The 22435-nt window shown below is 39.1% G+C and overlaps 1 protein-coding gene across 1 annotated transcript in view; it reads right to left on the bottom strand.

The window, feature by feature from the left end:
- bicc1a (BicC family RNA binding protein 1a) overlaps window positions 1-22435 on the bottom strand; it is a 51539-nt gene that overhangs the window by 25493 nt on the left and 3611 nt on the right. Inside the window, exons 4-5 of the mRNA XM_008321804.3 lie at window positions 9199-9245; window positions 1240-1309 (exon numbers count right to left, since the gene is read on the bottom strand). Of these exons, the coding sequence (XP_008320026.1) occupies window positions 1240-1309; window positions 9199-9245 (117 nt within the window). The remainder of the gene's footprint in view (window positions 1-1239; window positions 1310-9198; window positions 9246-22435) is intronic.

Below are 22435 nucleotides of genomic sequence, written 5' to 3'. Positions count from 1 at the left end.
TAATCCATTTTTTGTTTTTCCTGGGTTGGGTGACTCAAAAAGGGGACTCCCCAGACTCCTCTTATGGAGTCCAGATGGTTTAAACACACAGTCTCGACCACGTGTGTCTCCTCAGACAGTAATATGGTAATAATCGAACATGTTTCCTCTCTGCATCTCCCTGTTTATGAAACACGGGGTGAAAAAATCTGACAAACTTCAAACCAAAGATCACAGATGTAAATATTCTCACTCAGTACAGGGAACATCATTTCCAGGTGGCGCTGAAAGGCCCGTTTTTGTGAATGACAAAAAGACATGCAGGAGGTGAATGGATGATGGTGTGTGAAGGGATCGACAGAGGTTAAAGATCCAGAGGAAAAAAAAAGAAAAAATCAGAAGTTCTACTCAACTATTTTCTGCACAGAGTGAGTGAGGAAGTTACATAATGACATTGGATTCCACATAGAGGTGGAAGACACACACACACACACACACACTAGCAATTCTCCAGAGGACAACAAAGTGGGCACAACTGGGCCCCCGACCCTTTTTGTTAACACACCACCGCACCCCCATCCAGGAAGAGGTTTAAATAACAGTGATCACTTTTATTGGTGGAAGACACACACAACTTGGCCAAAATGTGTGTGTGTGTGTGTGTGTGTGTGTGAGATGGAGTACAAGAAACTACAACTCCTACGCCTGCCTGAAAAAAAAACAAAAAACGTACAAATTCCTCAGTGCAGACCAAGTCACTGGTGTGTAAAGACATGAAATAATCGGTTATTTTTTGAAACAGAGAAGAAAGAATTACATCCAAATTCAAATAAAGTCGAAAGACCTTCATGTGTTTAGCGTTTGTGTGTGAATAAATAAGCTGTTTGTATAAATTACAGGATCAATGTCATATTAATAATGAAATATAAAAAATAAATAAGCAATGAGTAATAATAATAAATTACAGGATCAATGTCATATTAACAATGAAATATAAAAAATAAATAAGCAACGAGTAATAATAAATAAATAAATAATGTTGATTCATATTCATTGGTATTAAATCTTTTTGTTGGATCAATATTTTGTGAAAGAGAAATCTTTACGACGTACATTAACCTTTGGTAATTGCAAAAGTAAATCCAGTTCTGATTGGCCCACACAAGAGTTCCTTTCATTGCCATAAAACCTTGGGCAAGACATGGGTGTAAAAAGTAAGAAATACAAACAAAAAAAAAAAATAATGGAAAAAGAAAATACCTTTTTTAGACTTGGCTCCTATTTTCAGCTTGGACGGCCAGGCTATCTGTGTCTGTGTTTCATCCATGATCTGGGAAAGAGAGTGAGAGAGGACTGACATTAGTTCATCACACATGTTGTCAGTGGCAGAGAAAACAAGTAAAAACGGCAAAATAACACAACAGCGTGAGTTCTCCACCGTCCAAGATCACGGTTGTACAGATCTACAGTGGCTGTTCGGCCAACATCAGTGCGTTGGCAGAACCAGCAGATCAGATTTTCAGGCCTTACATCCAGTATTGATTACAAAGACTTCATTCTTGTGCTGGTGACAAAAGCCAGTCGGCTTAACGCCGTATTATGTTGGCTTTTTGTGGGTTCTTCTCCCTGTACCTTCGTGTGGCTTTAACTTTGCCTCCGCAGTGGAAAACTTTGCACAGAATCTCTAGCGAGTGCAAACATTTTTGGAAAAAAAAAATATTTTAGACATGAAAGAAAAGCAGGAGCATTAGCAACAAGAGAAAAGATTTACATAATTAAAAGCCAGAGTGAAGGAGAAAACACCTTTAAAGGTTACGGATTCTGCCGTCAGAGAAATACTTGGCTTTAGAACACGCAAAAAATGACAACAGCAATTTATGCAGGAGTCATTCGAGAAGTCTAGTCGTTCTAACCAGGAGCATATGTAGTGGAGCGACTGCTGGTAAAAAACTGCTGGTAGTACAAAATCAGTAGGGTGCTGGTTAAAATGCTGTCAGCAGGTCAATCAAGTGAATTATTTTCCTTCGAGCCTCGCTCTGCTCTACAACTCTTACCTCACCTCCACAAACAAAACCTTTAGTCAATAGAAATAAGAACAACCATCAAACCTCAAAACCTTTAGTCAATAGAAATAAGAAAAACCATCAAACAGAAAAAAGGGATAAAGAGCAGAGGTGAAATTCTCTCTGTTTAAAAAATACACTTGTTTTTATTTATTTTTCTTTAGTCTCTGAGTCTCGTGGTTCTCAGTTTGTTTTACTACTTTCTGAAATCTGAACGTTGTCAAGGTCACATGACCGAGCACCTGGTGACTGATTCAATCCAGTGCATTAGCAGCGGCCGTCACAATGACCGTAGTGGTTCAGGCTCTCGAATGAAAGAAGCAAATATCTGGAAGTCAAACTGGATAAAGTGTGACATCAATAGCCAAACGTTATTCCCAGAAATTAGTTTTACCAAAAACCTGCGAAAGCCATTCGCATGTGATTCTGTATTTTCCGATGAAGATTTTTAAAAATTATTTCCATCATTTGTCCTTGCCAGAAATATAAAAAGAACAACGGAGGGTAGGTGGTGCAGAAATCAAGAAAAGGGAAGTGCTTAAATTCCCCCATATGCGGTTGTGGAAGTGTGTTTGGCCAAGTTTAAAACAGATCCTCACAGTGTCTCCTCTGTCAGTCTCACACACCTGTGGAACAGAGAGGCTGCTTTACCGTACAGTCAGTGATGGTTGACTGGAAGCCCTTTCAAGCCTCACTGACTTTCTAATAAATCCTATAAAAATGTGTTTGCAGTCAAGGCCCAGAGGTTTGGGAACGGACTCTGCCTCAGGAAATGATTCTGTCCGACTCTCGTACGTCCACAGTTGTAACGTAAAACCTTCAGTAATCACTTTTGTTTTCATTTCATTACTTTTCCATGTAGAGAGTAATCACTTTTGTTTTCATTTCATTAGTTTTCCATGTAGAAAATTGTGTCACAATGTTTTAAGACTTTATTTAAATTTAGTGCCTCACATTTTCATTGCCACTCCTGCCTATTTAAATAGTGGCCCGAGGGCAACATGCAGCCCGGGCTCAACCTAAGAGTGGCCCAGTCTGTGGTCATGTGAGAAATGTAGAGGGAATCAGAAAATTAGGGAATCAGAAAATTACAATTTGCAATAAAAATCTACCACAAAAAACATGAAAATGTCTGTATCTGCGTTTCCTTCCTGTTTCATTTGAAACAGTAACAGCGCTAACAAGTACAACGTGATAAGCCTTCAGTGTCATGACACCGGATAATTCCTTTCAGATGATGTTGCTCAACTATTTTGGGAAGGAATTCTTTGTGGTATGAGTGAAATGACTAATTGTTAAAATATTTATTTTTACTGCTGATATAAAAATAGCCGTCTGATGTAATAAACTCTGACATATGGAGTCATAAACCATGACGGATGAGTGAGAGGGGTTTAAAGACACCACCGTCCTTCAGAAGGCATTAATATGAAATATGGAAGCTAAAAAAAGAAATACTTCAACTCGGTGGTTCCAAAGTGAGGGGCAGACCCCCCTGATGGGACAGAGCTATTCTTCATTTAATGAGAATAGCATTTTGGCATACACAACAGGTGTGTGAAGTAACATTGATAAATGTGTCAAAACAGGGGGCGGGACTCAACTACAGTCCTCTCTGCGAATCTCCGACATGTCCCAAAAAACATTTGTTAGCAGTGTAAACAATATAAGTGAGATTCTGGGATAAATATCATAATACTAGAAAATAGAAAAAAAAGTACTTGACTGGTTCAGGAATGTCTAGTAGTGTGTACTGTAGTATTTACGCTGCAAATGGAATAAATGCTTACGATAAAAACAACAGTAATAACATTTACGTATTGTGCTTTGCTAAAATTCCTCCCACAGCAGAGGCCGAGTCTTCATCAAGTCCTTCTCTGAAGGGCTTTGTTCACAGAGACCTGTTTCCTGTCCACTGCTGCTGTTCTTGGCAGCGTCCTGCAGATGGGACTGATTTCTTGCAGACCACACACCATTTTAAAAGGCTGTGTGGCGTTTATTGTTTTAAACAGCGCTCGTGTGTACCTCTCAAACTATATTTGCAAAAATCAACCTACCTATGCATTTTTTTGAGGCCCCACCCAACCTGAAATGAGTAAACACACAAATGACCAAGTTCTGTGATCGGTTCCAGGGATCTGTCCACTAACTCGATGATCGCAGCTGGTTCATGCAGAGCTGTGGCTGAATTCCAACAGGAGATCATTAACGTTTTGTTTTTTAAGTCCCGATCGACGGCACATGTGCCCGACACACGTGACGATGTGTGTACACGTCTTTATGTAAGGACTCGGAGCACAGCAGCAATCAGCATGGCAGAGGTATGTTTCCTGGCGTGCACTGCAATGTTGCAGCTGTTTATTCAGCTGGAATTTGTGTGTGTGTGTGTGTGAGATTGGAGGCACCACAGCCTGTCGGGTGTAACGACTGTAGAGCTAAGAAACTGACTGAGGGAAACAAGAGATCTCGTAACCCAAGCCTCCTCCACCAGACCTAAAACTGAGCTCAGGTTTACAGTCCAGGTCTGACTGAGCAGGTGAAGACCCAGTAAAACTGTGGTGGAACATAAACAATGCATGACTATTAAATATCTCCTACCTACATGCCTACAACATTTAGATAATCCTCCGTGATGGGTCATAGTGGTTTTGAACCACTTTAATAATAATAATAATCGTAGTTTACAACAGAGTCTGGCGCTGCGACAAAACTGCACTCTTTGACTGCATCACCAAAAGAGGAAGACATTCATCAACGTTTGTGCCGAAATACTGTCAAGTTGTCTGCACCAGCACTTATCTGGGACAAACAACAACAGTTTCAGTCCACATTTCAGCATCGTTTGGTCAAAACAGACCTTAGACTGACGACAATGACAATGAGTGTGAAGTCCAGCAGCTGGAAATGTGGTCACATCCCAGGTCTATGGCCTGGAAATGTACATATGACAAGAAAACCTACATTATGTATTTAAATTTTTTAAATTAAAATTTCACGTTCATTTTTAATTTTTGATAATGTCGAGCTTCACATCTGCACATATTGTAAGAGTGTGAATGTGCTCGACTGTCCTGCCTGTGGTCTAGATCTGTGGCCTACTGAAAACATCTGGCACATCAAGAAAAAAAAAAATCAAACAAAAACATCATCAAAACCTAATCTGTAGAGAAGCCCAGTCCCAGGAAAATCACATCTTACCAAACTTTTTCATGCCTTTCCATATCACAGAGTTGGACTTTTTAAATATTGTCCCCGCGGCCTGATAAGACACTACTTCAGTGCTTTGATATCAGCTCATACTGACTCACTTATTTCAACATGTCACCCTCTGTTCCCAACCAAATATTTCATTTTAACGATCCTATTTTTCCTTTTTTTTCCCTCTGTGTCAACACAGCGTGTTCCAGTGCTGTAAACCAAATGAAATGAATTAACGCCTGGCCTGAGATCTGAGTTCACTGGCACTGAAACAGACAGAACCACAACTTCTGGGAAAAAACAAAAAGAGAGAGAGAGATGGAAGGAGAAAGAGAAACTAAACATAAGGCATCAAACGTGTCCTAACAAACTGGTTTGTGCAAAAGATTATAACTTCACTTCCCAGTTTGATACTAAACAGTGAGACAAAGTGTCCACTCAAACAAGCAGTTCTGTTCCACAGGACTCCAGCCTGTGATCTGGAAGAAAATCAAGACAACAAGAACCAAACAGAGACGATGAATTATACCAGATAAAAATGACAAGGCAGTGGAAAATAAGAAAATGTGACAAACTACAGACCAAAACAGAAGCAGAAAAAAGGGTGAGATTTCACTACTGATGGGATGTCTTTCTCCAGCGATGGCACCCTCCTGTGGTCCCTCTGCGCCTGCCACCCACTCTATTTTTGTTTTTGTTTTTTATAAGACCAGCTGACGAGTGTTGACAGTTTGGCCCTCCTTCACAAAATGCATCTCTGGACAGAAAGGAAGTCCCGCAGACAATGATTAACCACAGCGGCTGGAGACAAATCGCGGGGGTGGACCACTTTCATGTCGTTTACGTCAGCCAGTCAGCTATAAACGCCAGAAGACAGTCTCTGTCTGTGTTTATTTATTTATTTATTTATTTAAAAAAAATAAAATGTAGAACTCACATAATGTTTGCTTCCAGTTTATAAAAAACCACAAGAAATCTGATTATTATTCTACGCTGTAAAAAGATTGCTTTCAGGCGATCATGTTCGACTATTGTCGGGACATTCTTCTGCGGCGTCATTAAAGTGACCAAACAAAGTTCTAGTTTTAGCATCTTCTATGTTAATGATACCCCATAAAAGTGCCCTCCGATTTTTGAACCTTGCTGTAAAATTCCATCAGCAGTCGAGCAAAAATATATACGCGTACGATTTGAGATTTAATGACCTGAGGTACAACAAAACTGCATTCCAGGCTGGACAACACTGGACCACAGGCTTTTTACAGACACAAGGAGACTTCGTCAGCCTTTGTCTTCAACCATCATTTTGTTTGGCTTACATAGTTGAAGAAAACACAAAGGATTCTTAAATGGCAAGTTGTTGTACTTCAAGACGTAATTTACTTCAATTTATCTCCAGGGAATTACTGAAATGTATGATTTATAAAATAAAAAATGAAAGACTTTGACTTCTGAAGAAAAAACACATCCCATCTGCTTTAAAATGACGACAAATCAGACGATTCCAGGTTCAACTCCAGGGAACTTCCTTACAGGATTAATGAGTTACTCTTTCCTTTCCCGAACCTAAAGCAAAAATATCAGAAATTCCTTTAGGAAATGTTCTCTTCCAGGGTGTAACTGAGGAAACCAACCATCCATCTCTGTTAAATTATAATTACCACAGCCTGTAAATAACAAGTGGACCTAACGTCAGGCATGAATCTAATTGTGTATGCAGTACAAGGGTGTGTTCAAAAAGCAGGTCGTGGTCTGACTCCAACTTTCCGAGGTACTCCACACACCTCATCCATATCTGTTTAATAACCATTCAACACTCACAGTCAGTTTATTTTCCTCATTTTAAATGGGCGAGAACAGAGCTCACGCTATCAGAGAACAAAAACTTTCCTGGTTGTCCAAAAGGAAATTCTACAGTGAAAACATAATTTCGCACTTCTCCTTCAGAATCCCTAAGTGGACTGCCAACTAAAACAGCAGCTGACTAATTTATAAGTGACAATTTAACCTTTTACAGATTCTTTGAATAAGCTGTGGTGATAAATAAAACAGACGTAAAAAACAAAACTGGAATCATGCGATTTTTTTATGTGTTGCTGTAACAATAGATCTAAAATAATTGCAGCTACATTAAGTACTAAGTATCAAAAATCAACAGGCTGCTGGTTTGAATTACTGGGTTTGTAATAATGTAGAGCTCAATGGCCGACTTCTACTGACATTTGACTCCGTTTCCTAACCTCTAAAATTCAAGAAAGAGAAATTAGACAATGGAGGAACGTTAAAACAAACCACTGTCCCTCATTTATTTCATTACAGTCCATTAAGATACTACAGAGGGGCTTACAAATACTCCAGATGAAACAGGAAGGAATCATCAGGAGACACTGAAGAAAAACGCATCACTGACAGAGAAGAACAAGACGAAGACAAGACGATACCTTCATGTTTGGAATCCACCAAACAGTCATTGAAGCAAATGTTATTTTCAGTTTTGGTCGCAGGCCATCGTCCATTGGTTCATTCCTAACACACAACTTCATTTGTCATAGCAGGGCTGAAATAAGATACAGCCAATTTAATACCAGTAGTTGGAGTTTAAATCGTTTAAATTGGGTCATTTATTTGTCAGTTGGTACAGTGTACACCCTTCACCGTCATAATGACCCCAAGTAATGAGACACATTTTCAAGCACCAACACAATGGTGTGTGACGGGATGAGGGTTTGAGCTCAACAGTAATCACAGCTGATTATTTTCAGACAGATTTACGGCACTGTCAGGGAATGTTCTGCACTTCATTACGAATTCCGAATTGTGACGCTAACACGAAGAAGTAGTGGAAAAGTCTTCCCAGAAGTCTTGGCCTCACATTAGTTATTTGCAGTTTTAATTTTTAAAACACAGGAAACAACTGAAAGACCTAAATAAATCAACTACACAATAGCACACATGGGGGTATTTCAGTTATCCAACGATCAGCTGTATGACATTATAGGAAATAAATATATATTCATTAATTATTCATTCATTAAACACCAGTTACTGTTACTGTAGCCTCAATAATAATAATAAAAATCCTAAAGTGTCTCAAAACCACAGGGCAGTGCTTCATTTATCAGTAAACAACCTCCATACATTTGTACCGTCCATATGTCAAACACCTCATTGTTTCCCAAAGACTGGGTTACGACCCTCAGGTGGGTCGCAAGAGATGTTTTTGGGACGTCTCGCATCATGTTTCCCAGAATAATGTCTATTGACTTGGGTTGCGAAGGTTTGTGACTTTTAAAATATGGGTCCCAAGAAAAAAAGTTTGGGAAACACTGCCTTATATGGTTCAAATGCAAAACTCATTCGGCCCCTGTGCTGAAGTTAGATTCATTTTGGTACTTTACCATTACTTTACTTTCAAAATATCACCCACGTTGCTCAGGGTCTTAAACTCCATCCCAAAACTGGCTTGTGACGAGATGTCGAGTCAGATTATTTTAGTTTCGACATTAAGGTAAAAAAATGTTTTTGGATTATTGTAGAATATTCAATTATTTATTGTGCTTCAGTTGTTCATTCAAGATTAAGAACAAGATTTGTACCTGATCTTTGCAGTGTGGTATTACACAGTGAAATAAAAACTAGCGTCGGCGTTGGCCTGATCACGCCTGTGTTTAGCAGCTCTGTTTGTCCTGATAACACCACATGTTATGGTTCGTTATGTAAGTGAGGAGAGAAACAATGTTGTGTCAGCTGTGTTATAGGATCACAGCGCTGGTGAGATTCCACCTCAGCGTCCTTGTATAATTTGTATTTGTTTTGAAAGGTAATGAACACTGAATGGAGGGAGGGGAGGGAGAGGGGGGAGCACCTGACATCTGCCCCCCTATCACGAGGGGAGGAGCTGCTCAGTGGGCTGCAACGTCACCAAAGAGTACAAACAAACACGAGATCACACACTCACCTTCTGAAAGAAATCCTCCCCTCCGTTGACTCTCCCCTCGGAGGCAGCTGGAGTAGGAAAGAAAAAAAAAGAATAAAAATAAATTTAATCCACTCAGATTTGAAAATCCAGTCAAACTCTAACACGAGCAAATTACTCACAGATTATCTAGTATTTGGTGACACATGTTTCTTTGGATGTTGTACTTGGCACGCTCGGCCGCACTGCTCATTTACAATAATGATAAAATAATCTCAGTGTAATTTTCCGTAATCCCAGAAATTGGACGAGGCTCCTGTTCAACCAACCGATGGATGAAATGAAAATATTTCTCAGTAGCTGCTGTTAAAACAGTCATACAACAATTATGACAGCTTTGCACCACCTTTTATAAATGTAGAAACGTGTCGATCAGCGGAACGTACACGTCTGACCTTGCAAAGTACGGAACACGATTCACCTGTTGGGAATATGAAACTTTGAAGGAGATTCCTGGGTGTTTATAAAGGAAATGCCCAGTGGCTCCCTCAGCTGGTGCAGTGAGGTGGTTAAAGAATCATGGCCAACAAAAACGTAGCAAATCTGGCCCGTAGTCACGAAGACACATCTGCAAAATCTTCAAACTCTGCTGATGCGAAATACATACAGTATCTGCTCCACCAAAAAGACTCGCGTTTCTGCGTCCCGGGGGACAAGGGGGGAAAAGGGGGGAGAAGGGTGAGTTTTTAATCATCCGTTTTAGCCAGGGTTTCTCAAGATGTGTTTGTGTAAATTTGGCTGAACAAAGTCACACCGTTCAGTAATAAATGTGAACCTGAACGCACAAACAAGAATGATTTCATGACTCAGGGAAATCACAGCTACAGAATGAGGGAGTACAATGCAGCAGCTGTCTTTGGAATTATTTTCAGATTTAAAAAAAAAAAATTACAAAAGACAAAAACAAAAAGTCAACCTGGGTTACAGAATGTAAAAATGAGATTCAATGCAATTGCATGGGGACTATTGAAATGCACTGTGAATAAAACGGCTGATCTTTGCTGGAAAACCAATGTTTTTATGTGTGAAAAGTTAATGACTAATGACAGATGAAAATTTTCCCATTCAAAGTGGATTAATCAAGTCGTCACGTAGGAGTCACAATGGAAAACATGCGCTTCAAAAATACATCATGGAAGAAATTACATAACGTAAGGTCATTTTTTTATAATGTGACTGACTTCAGGGAAGCTGTGCTTTAATTTCAAATACTCATAATCGATAATTGTGATCATAGGTAACTGGGATTATTCATGATTAATCACAAATTTAATAATAATGGTTAGTAGAGATTAGTGTACATCTATTGTTGTCAATAATTCAAATGATGGAATTATTAGTAGTAGAGATTAGTGTACATCTATTGTTATCAATAATCCAAATGATGGAATTATTAATATGGAAAAATGTCAAGAGAAATGTGTAGAACTTTAATCTTTATCGTAGATTTGGTGGATTTTAATCACTGTTCATCTTGGCTACGACACGTGGAGTTGTTGAATATACAGCGTCCATCAATCTGCACATCCATTAAAATGTGTTTCAAAAGATCTGTCAGACTTTTCTTCCTGATTAACGATCACAGTAGTTTCAAAAGATCTGTCAGACTTTTCTTAATGATCACAGTTAACGTGTCATTTGGACAGCTCTGTTAGAAGTACATATTTACAAATAACGGACATTCAAAGTGACCAAAACAGTGTTTAAGAAACGCCATTCTTTTTAGCTGCAGTAAAGTATCTACCAATGGAACCACAGAACCAAATTCAGGCCTATTTTCCAACACAAACATTAACCGCCACCATTTTTTTTCTTTAATAATCAACAGAGAGTTTAGAGCAAGTTCTTCAGAAATTTAAACAGATTTCCACTGATTTCTGGTTCTCGAATGTGAAACATTTGGGTTTCCAGTGGCCCTTCTTTGACAATAAAATGAATAACTATAATTTGTGGACAAAAAGAAAGACAATACAGGACTTTCTGCTCTTGAGGTTTTTGGTCAGACGTTGACATTTTCTTCCATTTGTTGCACCTCATGGACCAAAGCCGTAACCCATCGATCAACAAAGTGAAAATACTGATCTTTGTATTTGATTATGAAATCAAATGTGAGCTACATTGGAGCTGACAGACCATTAAAATCAAATAAAACCAGATTTCATGCAGGGGCTGAATCTCTCTGCCCACATTTTCTCACACTTTGTGTAAAAGGACTCCTGCTGTCAACGCCACGTTTCAAAGAACAAAAGAAGGACATGGAAACTAAACAAACATGATGGTCTGGTGTTTGCGTTGAAATGTGAAGTTTGAAAGTGTGAAAAAAAAATTATTTTCCATTTAATATGTCATATCCCTAAGATCTCAAAATTAAACAAATACAAAGTTTCGGTCATGGATTAACTCCAGTGTGGAGTTGAGACGATGGAAAGAAAGTAAAAGGCAGAAATGAAGATAAAGAAGATGGAAACTGTGACAAATACAGAAAAACAATGATGAGACAAGACACTTTTAAGGATGATGAGAGCAGCAGAAATCACACACAGCCAGTTAAAAACACTGAAAACTATTGAAATGCAAACTGTAGAGATTTGGGCAAAGACAATTATAATAATGTTTAAACAAAATTAGTGAAATGTATCCTAATATTTTAAAGAAAATTTGAAACACAGAGACCATCAGTGTTTCAACCTCCCTGCAGATGGTGCTATTAACACACTTGTGTGTTGATTTATTTTTCTTTCTAAATTAATATTTATTAAAAAAAAAAAAAATTAAAGACACTGATTGTGCACATGATTAAGAAATGGTCTGAACAAATTATATATTCACAAAAATTCCCTCAGTTTCTAGGTGGCCTTTAGACTTTACTGTAAGAACTAAGTAAAAACAAAAAGAAGTGCAGGAACTCTCAGCAGCCTGTTTTCCTCCACACTCAGACACAGTTTGTTACAGCAGGTCATTTGCTCGTCTTTCTTTGTAGTCCGTCAAAAGTCAGTGCCTTTTAAAAGTCTCTCCCAGTGGCAAATACCCAGACGGGGCAGAAGGCCAGGCCAAATATAATAAAAGTTAATTTGCATGCTCCTGGGTAATGATCTTTTGATCACAGGGTACCGTTTATGTCCCACTTGAACCACCCTATAACAGATGTGTTTTATTTTCATTGACAGGGAGAGGATTTAAAGAGATTTTAAAAACATAAAAACCAAATAAAGGATCTAATGTACAGTAAGGAGGTACGAAAAAACAGACGGACACGTAAAACAACATCCAACACAATAACGCCAGCTGTATACTGCTGAATCCACTGACTACAGACCAGAGACAGGAGGAAAAATAGGACGTTGCTACCTCCATTCTAGCTGTTGTTGTTGCAGGCTCAAGTTGTGGATGAATACTTGAAATACTACACTGTTACAGTAGTTGAGAGTAGTTATTTGTATATTATGTTGTTAAGCTTGTGTAGAGAGACAGTTCTGACTATTAATAGAGTCTTTTGATGCCAGTGAAAAAATATCAAACCGTGAATCATTTTAATCAAATCGAGCCAATCTACAAAATGTCATGGCATTTGCCCTCAACCGTTCTCCCATCATGCTACATTTCCCAGGCTGCAGTGACACGTGAGCATCACAATCCTCATGCTACATTTCCCAGGCTGCAGTGATACGTGAGCATCACAATCCTATAGTGTCCTATAATGGTTGAAAGAGACCATATGTCAATATTAAAATAAGGACTTGTAAAGAAACACACTTGTACACAGTCTGGCTGTCACACCAGCAAAACCCCCAAAATGCACCAGGACCAACCATCAGGTCCTCTCTGTGGCAGGGAGCTGAACAGACGTAGATGTGAAACATGAGTGAAAATATAAGCCATGTGTTGGGAGCATAACATCCTGTTGGCGCATGTGTGGAGTGTAAGCAGAACATGGGAGAACACACAGATGAGGAGGAGGAGGAGGAGGAGGAGGAGGAGGGGTCGTCCATTCAGTTTATGGTCCTTCTAAATTCACACGCAGCTATAGGGTGGAACCCAACTTCAATGACGTAGAAGTGTGTGAGAAAACAAATATGAAACATTTTTCGTGACCAGACCGTGCTGCGACAACAACTCATAGTAGCGTTTTACATCAAAGGCAAAAAAGATCCAACGGCCGAAGCAGTGACTGGGTTTAAAGCCGGGAAATTCAGGGTTAAATGTGAGGCTCTTTGATGCCGTTTCCTTGGTCGTAAAACTAACTGACCCGACTGGGTCGTGTAGCTGGGATTTTTGTAGGTGTAAATTGTTTCCTGTGCCGAGGACAGAAAATCACCTACTTTGAGCACGATGTTAAAGGTTTGTTGTAAAATAAGCTGCTGGAATACCAATCATTAGCATCACACATGGTCCACGATGGCTTCAAATTCTAGGAATTGATTCCAATAACGTTTTTCTTTTTCTAAATGAAAATGAACCGAGAAGCAACGTTCTCTGGTTCTGACGGTACAGTCTGCCGATAAGTGCTGAAAGGCAATGTCTCCTCAACGTCAGAAAAATGCCAGCGGTCAACAAATTTACATTCTCCTCCTGAGAACGTCTGTTTACATGGACTACTGTCTTGCCAGCAGTGTCAGATTAGAAGGGGAGACGCAGAGCACAGAGATCTCTTACATGGGTTTTTGGCTCCTTTCACAAAGAATTGACAGGCAGTTGCCACAAAAAATGCATAGCTCATGCCTCATTTCTAAGACAAACCAAACAACCTATTATCTGCTCTGCAAACCAAATAATCCAGTTTAAATTACAGGCCTTCCATCGATTATATGGACAAAATGGTTGGACATGAGTTGAAGGGATCGCCCTTTACAGTCACTGACATTTTTCAGCGTTTCTTTGTCTTCAAACAGAATCTATTTTTTAGTTATAAGTTTGTGATAAGAAGCTTTAAAATATATTTTATTTATTTCCCAGGTTACATGAGGACAATGCAGAATTCTATCTCGCAGCACAGCAGGTTGTAAAGGCTGAGAAATGACACACAGCCCTGAGGTTGGATCACATGTTCTAATCAGTTCTTGCTGTTGGTGTATTTTTTTGATATGGTATGCTTCCCTGTCAAGAGTCTTGTAATCTAACATGGACAACATGGTGTTTATAGTTAATCATGGCCACTTTTTCTAGTTCTACACGGCTCTGATGTATCTAATCATTATCACTGCATGATGAAAAAAAAAAACCCTCAGAGAGATTGTAGTGGAAAAGCACAAAGGACTCGACTCTAGCAGCTGGGAACACGTCTGGTTTCCATTATTTTGTGGAGAGACCAACTTTCTGGGAGATTCTGCTGTTTTGGCACAGGAGGAATGTAAACAATGTCGATTTTTGTAGTTATGGCTGCAATCTGTACAACAATAAAAACAAACAATGGTGGCGAGGGCCCTAATGGAACAAATCAAAGAGCCTTTTTTGACATAAAAGTTTCATTTTTACTACATGTTTTAATTTGTCTCCATAGGGGCAGCAGAGTGTGAGCAGCTGCAACCAAAGTCAACGCACAGATTGGTTTTTAAAGGTTTTTAAAATGCAAGGACACAGGTTATGAACGAATATCTTCAGATTTATTTAATATGCATTATCAGTCATTCAGAGACCTTGAACTGACGAAGCAGGGATTTATATTTCTGGTCAGTGCAATATCTGGGCCACCACAAATTACTCAGCAAAGCCTTGAATCTCTGCAAAGGCAGGTTTTCAGTTTCAGAACGTGAACAAAGCCCAAATGTATCAGTGAAATGTCAGAAGAGCAGAGCTGCTGAGACAAAGTCCTCCACACCAGCAGTAATCACAGGACTTAAGTTGAAACTTAGATGTTTTTATACAAAAGTTTAACAAATGACAAATATGACAAGGCTAAAGTAGGAAATGTTGAAACGTCGGTCGTTTCTTAAAACAGATTATTGTTGAAGCCAGGTCTTACCTGCTACTTCTATAGTTCTCCAAGAAACTAAGTTTGAGATCTGTGTTATAGATGTGGAGCTAAAAACCATTTAACCAACCACAATTAAAATACAAAAGTTGATCGACACAGTTTTTCTTGAATTAGAATCTTGCTTATTAACCTCACTGTCGTTATACACAGACTTCTCTTCTGTCCCACACATGATCACTCAGAAACAGAAACAGCATGGGGGAAAAACCTGACACACACACACAAAAAAAAAGAAAGATGCCAAAAATTCAAAAGGTGTGAAAACGCCTTTTAGCTGCAGAAATGTTACACAATGCCTTAATAACACAACAGAGTTCAATATGTTATAAAAGTGTATTATCAATGATGTAAGCCTCAAACCACGAGCACTGAGTCTCCAAGTCCACAGAGACAGAGAGACAACCCAAGGTAGAGAAAGTAAAGCAGCATAATTCACTATGATTAAAAAAAAAACAACCTTTTTTTTGTTACTTTTTTCAGTTCCTACTATTTTCAGTGTGATACTGTATTTATAAGACAAATATAAAATATGGTAATTCAGTTTCTTTTTCAGTCCATCACAGCTGCTTTATTCAACCAGCTGCATCATTCACAGCTGAGCCAACTGCTGAGGTATGGAAATGTTCTATTAAATCTGGCTTTACATTTTGGAGCAGAAACTTCAGTTAATGGACCCCATAAAAGGTACTTCATCCCGTGGATGAATCCTAAATATTTCCTGTTATTTGCGTAATAACAAATCACAACCATAATCAATAACTGGAGCTCACGTACAGTTGTTAATATGAAGCAATCTTTAGTGACGTTACATGGCGTGCTTTAACATCACTGATTCTCCAACAAGTTGTTGGAAGAACTCTGTAATCACAGGACACAGAAGATATTGCGTTTGTTTACTGTTGCCTGGTGTAAAAACATGATGATCTCAGATCCACTGAGAAGAGCAGCTCCTGATGTCAATAGTCAAAAGAAAAAAAGAAGAAGACGTTCTTTTCCAGAATGTTTTTGGACATTCAACGGTTTATAATGAAGAAAGAGATTAGTGATTCTGACCTCAGACATTTGACAGGCTGAGGATTCGTGTGATGTTATAATTACATAAAATAACACATTTTTATTGCTAAGACCTGCATAGACTCGTAAATGCCTGTAGGTGACTACCAAAAAAAGAAATCGACTAAAATCTTCATCTTTACGCCTGATTCACATCTGAACTCAAAAGTGTTCCTCTGAGGTCTTTCTCAACAACGATAAAATTAGACAAAAATTAAACATAACAAAGAAAAGTGGAACCAGGTGAACCCAGTCTAACACTGACAGGGTTCTGCGCACATGAATGACTTTAACAACAACCAGAAAAATATTTCTGGACATCATCTTCATCTGTCTTGCGTGAATGCTGAGAAGAGATTACACAACTGTGTAAATTCCTGGTGCCTAGTATCTTCTGTGTTCGATCCCCCGTGGACCAGAGGGAGTTAGTCTCGCTTAACAGGTCAAGAACTGCATTCTAAGCATAACATTGTTGTATTGGGAAATCACTGACATTTCACATCCATCAGTATTTCAACCATGCAGCCACAGGAGGAATCTGTACACATGATTTTAATGGGAGAAATTCCTCTCTGGATAACTGTTAGTGATTACCTAACCTCAGAGTTAGGATGGCTGATATGTCAATCACAACAGAAGGAAACAACAAAAATACTTTTCTTATCCGACAGAAACTCCTGACAACAGTCAGGTGTTGATTTAAAAGAATGACAAATTAGGAGACTGTAAAAAATGGCTGAGTGAGCCAAACCAAAGATAAACACTGAAACTGTTAGGAGGAGCTGGTATAAGGTCGGGCGGCAAACATACTTTCACTTCAGCATTGATGCCCATCTTCGGTGAGTCGAGGTCAAGTCTCAAGGCTTTGTCCTTAAATCCAAGTCCAGTTTTAGTACTTGTGTCAGAGTCAAGTCTTGCAACATTTTATCTAAATCCAAGTCAAATTTTAAGTCTTTAGACTTTAGTCCAAGTCAGATTTAAGTTAATAAACTGCTGTACAAGTCAATTCTGAAGTCGTTGATGGGCAATGCAGTCAATAAAATGAAATTAAAAAAATCACAGTTTTGTCTAACATTAATATTTGATGTTTATTTGGTATCCAGTCATGGGCCGTATTGGATGATTCGGCTGGCTGGATTTAGCCGTCAGTTTATGATCGCTGCTTAATATTATAGTACGTTACATAACATCAAAGTAGGTAAGAGATTTCTATAACATCAATGCATTGGAAGGACTAAGATAAAAAGTATCAGAAACAATTTCATTAAAGTAAGATGGTTCAGTCCCAAACCTCAGGTCCAGATCAAGTCCTTTAAAGACGGGTCTGAAGTCAAGAGTGTCTGTGAGTCTTTGATTGTGCAGCTTAAGTGTGACCTGAGTACAGGTCTCAGACTCCAGTCTCCATCACTGTGCAGTGTTGGTCAGAGCTGCCCGTGCTAAACCCCTAAGAGTGAAGGGCCTGAGAGAGCAGCCACAAACCAGAGGGAATGTAAATCTGAACTTTGAAAAGGCGTTGAGGAAAAAGAGCTTTGAGGGATTTAGAAAAACAGGTATTCGTTTCAGTCCATTCACAGTTCCAGGAGCAGTGAAATGGGTCAGACGACTCCAGCTCCTCTGAAACAGGACTCCTGGTTTTATTTTCTTGAGTAATGAATCACAGGTTTTTCCTCAGACTCAAGGTGAACTGGATTAGAGCTCCTGAAGGCTCCATCAGCCCTGGATGAAGGAATCCAGTGCGTAAGCAAAGCTGAATAGAATTGTTTAATTGTGTCCTCATGGTAAAAATAGTATGAAAGAAAAAAGGAAGAGGGCGAGAGGGAAGTGGGCGGAACCAAGTCAAGGGTGAAATCTAACATTTAAATCATCTGACAGCTTTGAATTAGAGTTTGATTTTACAAAAAAAAAAAGTGCTGCAAAATGTTACAAAAACAATAACAGGAAGGACAGGGTGTACGAGGGAAAGTCAAGAGTTCTCAGACAGTTGATTTAATTTAACAAGTTCTCAGGATTTATTCACTAAACCATGTTAAGACACGTCTGTCAGACGTTTTACCACGGTCACTGTCAAGTGTTTCTGATCAGGTTTTTCCACCCTCAAAATTGAACCTTTTTGAAATCACAGCAAACATCAAATTTATCTGGCAACAAGTTCTACCTTTTCGCACCTGCTGAGTTCATTCTCGCAAAACTGAAAGAGCATTTTAATGAAGATGAGCCAAAGATTCCTCAGAATTCCACAAAGAAGGAATTCTCTGATGGAAAAAGAGCTGATTTTAGTTGTCTGTAGTAGAAGTTAGTAGTACTAGCTATCACATTTCACCTTAAGCTAAAAATGCCTGAATTGTTAAATGTAGATTTATTTTACCCTGGCAACAAGGCTGCACTGTGATTGGATAAAAGCTCTCCTATAAAAATGCACTGATACATTTAAATCCTGAGCTGAGATCATAAAACCATGGTTATAGCGCCCCTTAAGGTCACTTTTCTTTTGACCTTATAATATAAAATGACCATTTATTAAATTGTTCGAGGAAGGTCTTTTTGCTTTTGCACAGTAATATCAAATTAGACCGTAGCTTTACTGGTATCACTGAGTTGGAGATGAATACTTTATTCGAAGGACTAGATGATTTTCACTTGTCGACGCGAGCAGGATTTTTCTTTTCTACTGCTGGCCTAATGTTTTGTTTTCCACTACTTACTGCATTTTTCCAAAGGGTGGTTTTGTGTAAGGTTTCTCTGCTTCCCAGATTTCTTACTTTGATCTGAGAGGAATTCGAGAGCCACACGACTGCATGACGCGCACAAGTACTTTTTAAACCCAGATAATTTCCATATTGTATTCAAAACGTTTCTCTCGCGCTCCCTCGGCCTGTTCCAGTAACGCCGTCGCCTTTGTTTGGGCAGGTTAGGGCTTCAGATGGAAGATTGTGTTGTAGGGTAGATATAATGGTGCGTGAAAAGTCCAACAGCTCCACAGTGGATATAATGGTAGGTGGAACAACAGAGCAGTGTTTTAACGCAGGAGAAGGGGAAAATAAAGAAGGAGAACGAGAGAGAGAGAGAGAGAGACGGGAAAGCCTGCAGCACATTCCCCAAAAGACACTCACTCCTTCCTGTCTGTAAGACTTACTCAGCACCCAGGAGGGAGAGGGGGCTGAGGCCCTCACACAGACTCAGACCCTGGTTCTGTGGACAAAGGGACTTGAAGAGAAACAGTTGTCCACGTTGTGAAGAACGGGAGGAATTATATAAGGCCGATGATGACTTTATATGAAGAAAAAAAACATTTCTGAATTCAGCAGTCCTATTTAAATAAACCCGTCTCCGGTCACTTCAATCAGTATCAGTACAGTATGGGACAGTGGCATCATAAAATCCTGTTGCTGTAATCAAAGTTTGTTTTTTTTCCCCCTACGTTGGGACAAAGCCACAGTAACAGTGTGTGGTTTAGTCGCAGGAAAACAAATTAGTTCAATGAAGAAAATGATTCACTTTGTCTAATTGTAGGCTGTCGTTACTCGTTACTCACCAAACACGTTGTTACGACACAGACACACACACACACACACTGTGTCTAAATGGAGACTAAGCACAGTTCCACTCTCTTCACTACAGTGAGCACAGGGACTGATGCCAAACTGATTCATGTCCTTCAACAGCAATCAGACAGGGAGGAGAAATTAGGACTTGGTGCTTTTATTCTCAAGGCTGTTGAATTAATCGAGGAGAGGAGCAGCAGACCACGAGGACCAGCAGCTTTTAGTCAGCAAGAAAAGTCAACTCAGTTCACTGAGGCGGCGTTTGTCACGTCATCAACGTGACCAACCTCATCACAGTCATCAATGAAGGACATATTCTACACTACAACCTCAGTCCGACCAGTATTGACTGTTAATGTTCATGTCATGCTGGGCTGTGATGGACCAGACTTCCATGTTCTTGGACTGGAGTTTATCAAAAAACGTTTGTTAATTTTCACCTAGAAAATTTCACAAAATAAATGAATAAATATAAGTAAATATATTTTGGTCCAAACTGTAAATCCATTTTGTCCTATTTTATTTCTTACTCATGACATATTAATTATCAATTATTTTTAATTGTTTATTTTATTTATATCACAATTGATAGATAATGAATATGGAATTTTATATTGTATTTACAAACACAATGCATTTTATTTTTAATAGTATAGTATAGTATAGTATAGTAATTTATTTGTGTTCAACAGAATCTGGAAGTGCATGACATTGCTGATTTTATTTCCTTTTTTCCCCCCACATTGTTTTGGCAACATGTGACATATTTTCATGACATTGCTGATTTTATTTCCTTTTTCCCCACATTGTTTTGGCAACATTTGACATATTTTTTCTCTCAGGGTAAATAGAGGACATATTGCACAGCATATAAAACAACATTCATGTTAAATATCCTGATTTCATTAATGACCAAATTAATTGATAGCAAAGACACTAAATGTTACATCTTTCCCTTTTCCGTCGTTCCTTGGTTCAAATACTGTAAAAAGTCACAAAGGTTTTTTTTTTTTTTTTTTTTTTTTTTAAACACAGGTCCCTGAACACATAAAATTATCTTTCAGGCTTTCGTGCTTGTGTCAGGGTCTCCAGGCCATTAACTAAGGATTTCTATTTAAGGGTGCCAGCGGTACTACAGTAAACCCAGAGACCTGTCAGGGTGAGATCTTGATGTCACTTCACGCTCTGATCTAAACCCAGGAACCTGAGCTCCTGCCAGTAAACGTACAGTTGCTCAGCAGTGGATCCTCTCTGTTTTCTCCTCATGTAAAATTTACAAAACCTGGGAAATAAAATGGGTCTGATTTAAATAACAGGTAGCTGGAAACTGATCTCAAGAGTGACTGCTGTGATACTGTATACAACTTTCGTCCATTTCGTCCGTCGTCTCATTTGGTAACATAACAACTGAAGCGTGTTTTGAATGACAGCTTTTATCACCACTGGGGCACGGCCAAATTCTGCACCATTTTATCAGGGAATGACCTGGAAACGGTCACCCAAGCTTTTATCACCGCACGGCTGGATTACCGTAATTCCTTGTAAATAAGGGCCAGCATATATCAAGCCTTACACATGCACAAAACAATTCCAGATAAAAACACTGCAAAACTGCTCTCGACCGATAACATGGAATGTTTTAATCCAACGTCAGTGTCATCAACATTTCAATCACAGGCTTTGTTAGAGAATTACTTATATCAGAAGTGAACGTGTATCTTTTTAGATGCACGTTTTTCCTTTGATATTTGACTTCATCCGCATCATTTAATAAAGGTATAAATGAGGTCAGATTCCGTACCTGCTACCTCCTGTTAGGGAGCACACAGCTGTAGGCTTCAATGACTTATTCATATGCAGGAGAGTACTGGAAATGAATGTTCAGTCACAGTGTGCACACGTCTTTCTGCACATTTAATATTTACCTGCTGCGATCGGTATTCACTGACGCCTAAAGAACTGCAGACCACAGCAGTCACATCACCTGGACGACAACGACCAGGAATTAATGTGCAACTGATTTGGAAGTGACTGGGAAGTGATTTGACCCGATTTCGTTTACGCAGGGATTCAAGCGCACTTTATCTTCCAGGGGAACGACCGCAGAGGCCGTCACAGACAATAACCCACTGAGTAAAAATATACTCAACTTCACATAAATATCATTTCATTTTTGTCCAAACACAGACCTTCAGAACATGACGTACTATGTCAAGATCTGCAGATTCCAATCAAAACACAACCAGATGTTACGAGGCGCTCCGACCCAACTGGACGGCACCAAAAAGCCACCTATTGTGTTAAACCTACAGAACCAAACTGAGGGCTGAATAAAATTGAACGCCCTGGAAGTTCAGAGTGACGAAAACGATCTGTTAAACCTGACCAGATGCTGGGACGGAGCCCAGAGATTCAGGCCGTTTTATTGTTGTCATAAACTGACATATTAACACAAAACTGACCAGTGAAGCAGAGCAGACAACAGAACACAGCAGTTATTCCATCACTACGTTAATGTGAGCGGCAAAAGCCACGATGTCGTGAATCAGCAAGCAAGTGTTGGCTGGGACACAAGAACAAAACGACCAAACAGTGATCATCCAGAAAACTAAACAGTTTATAATACCGTAACTATACACATTTATACACACAC

The sequence above is a fragment of the Cynoglossus semilaevis genome, chromosome 12, assembly GCF_000523025.1.
Source record: "Cynoglossus semilaevis isolate Cse_v1.0 chromosome 12, Cse_v1.0, whole genome shotgun sequence".
Taxonomy (NCBI): Eukaryota; Metazoa; Chordata; class Actinopteri; order Pleuronectiformes; family Cynoglossidae; genus Cynoglossus; species Cynoglossus semilaevis.
This window is presented reverse-complemented; position numbering and strand designations above follow the sequence as displayed.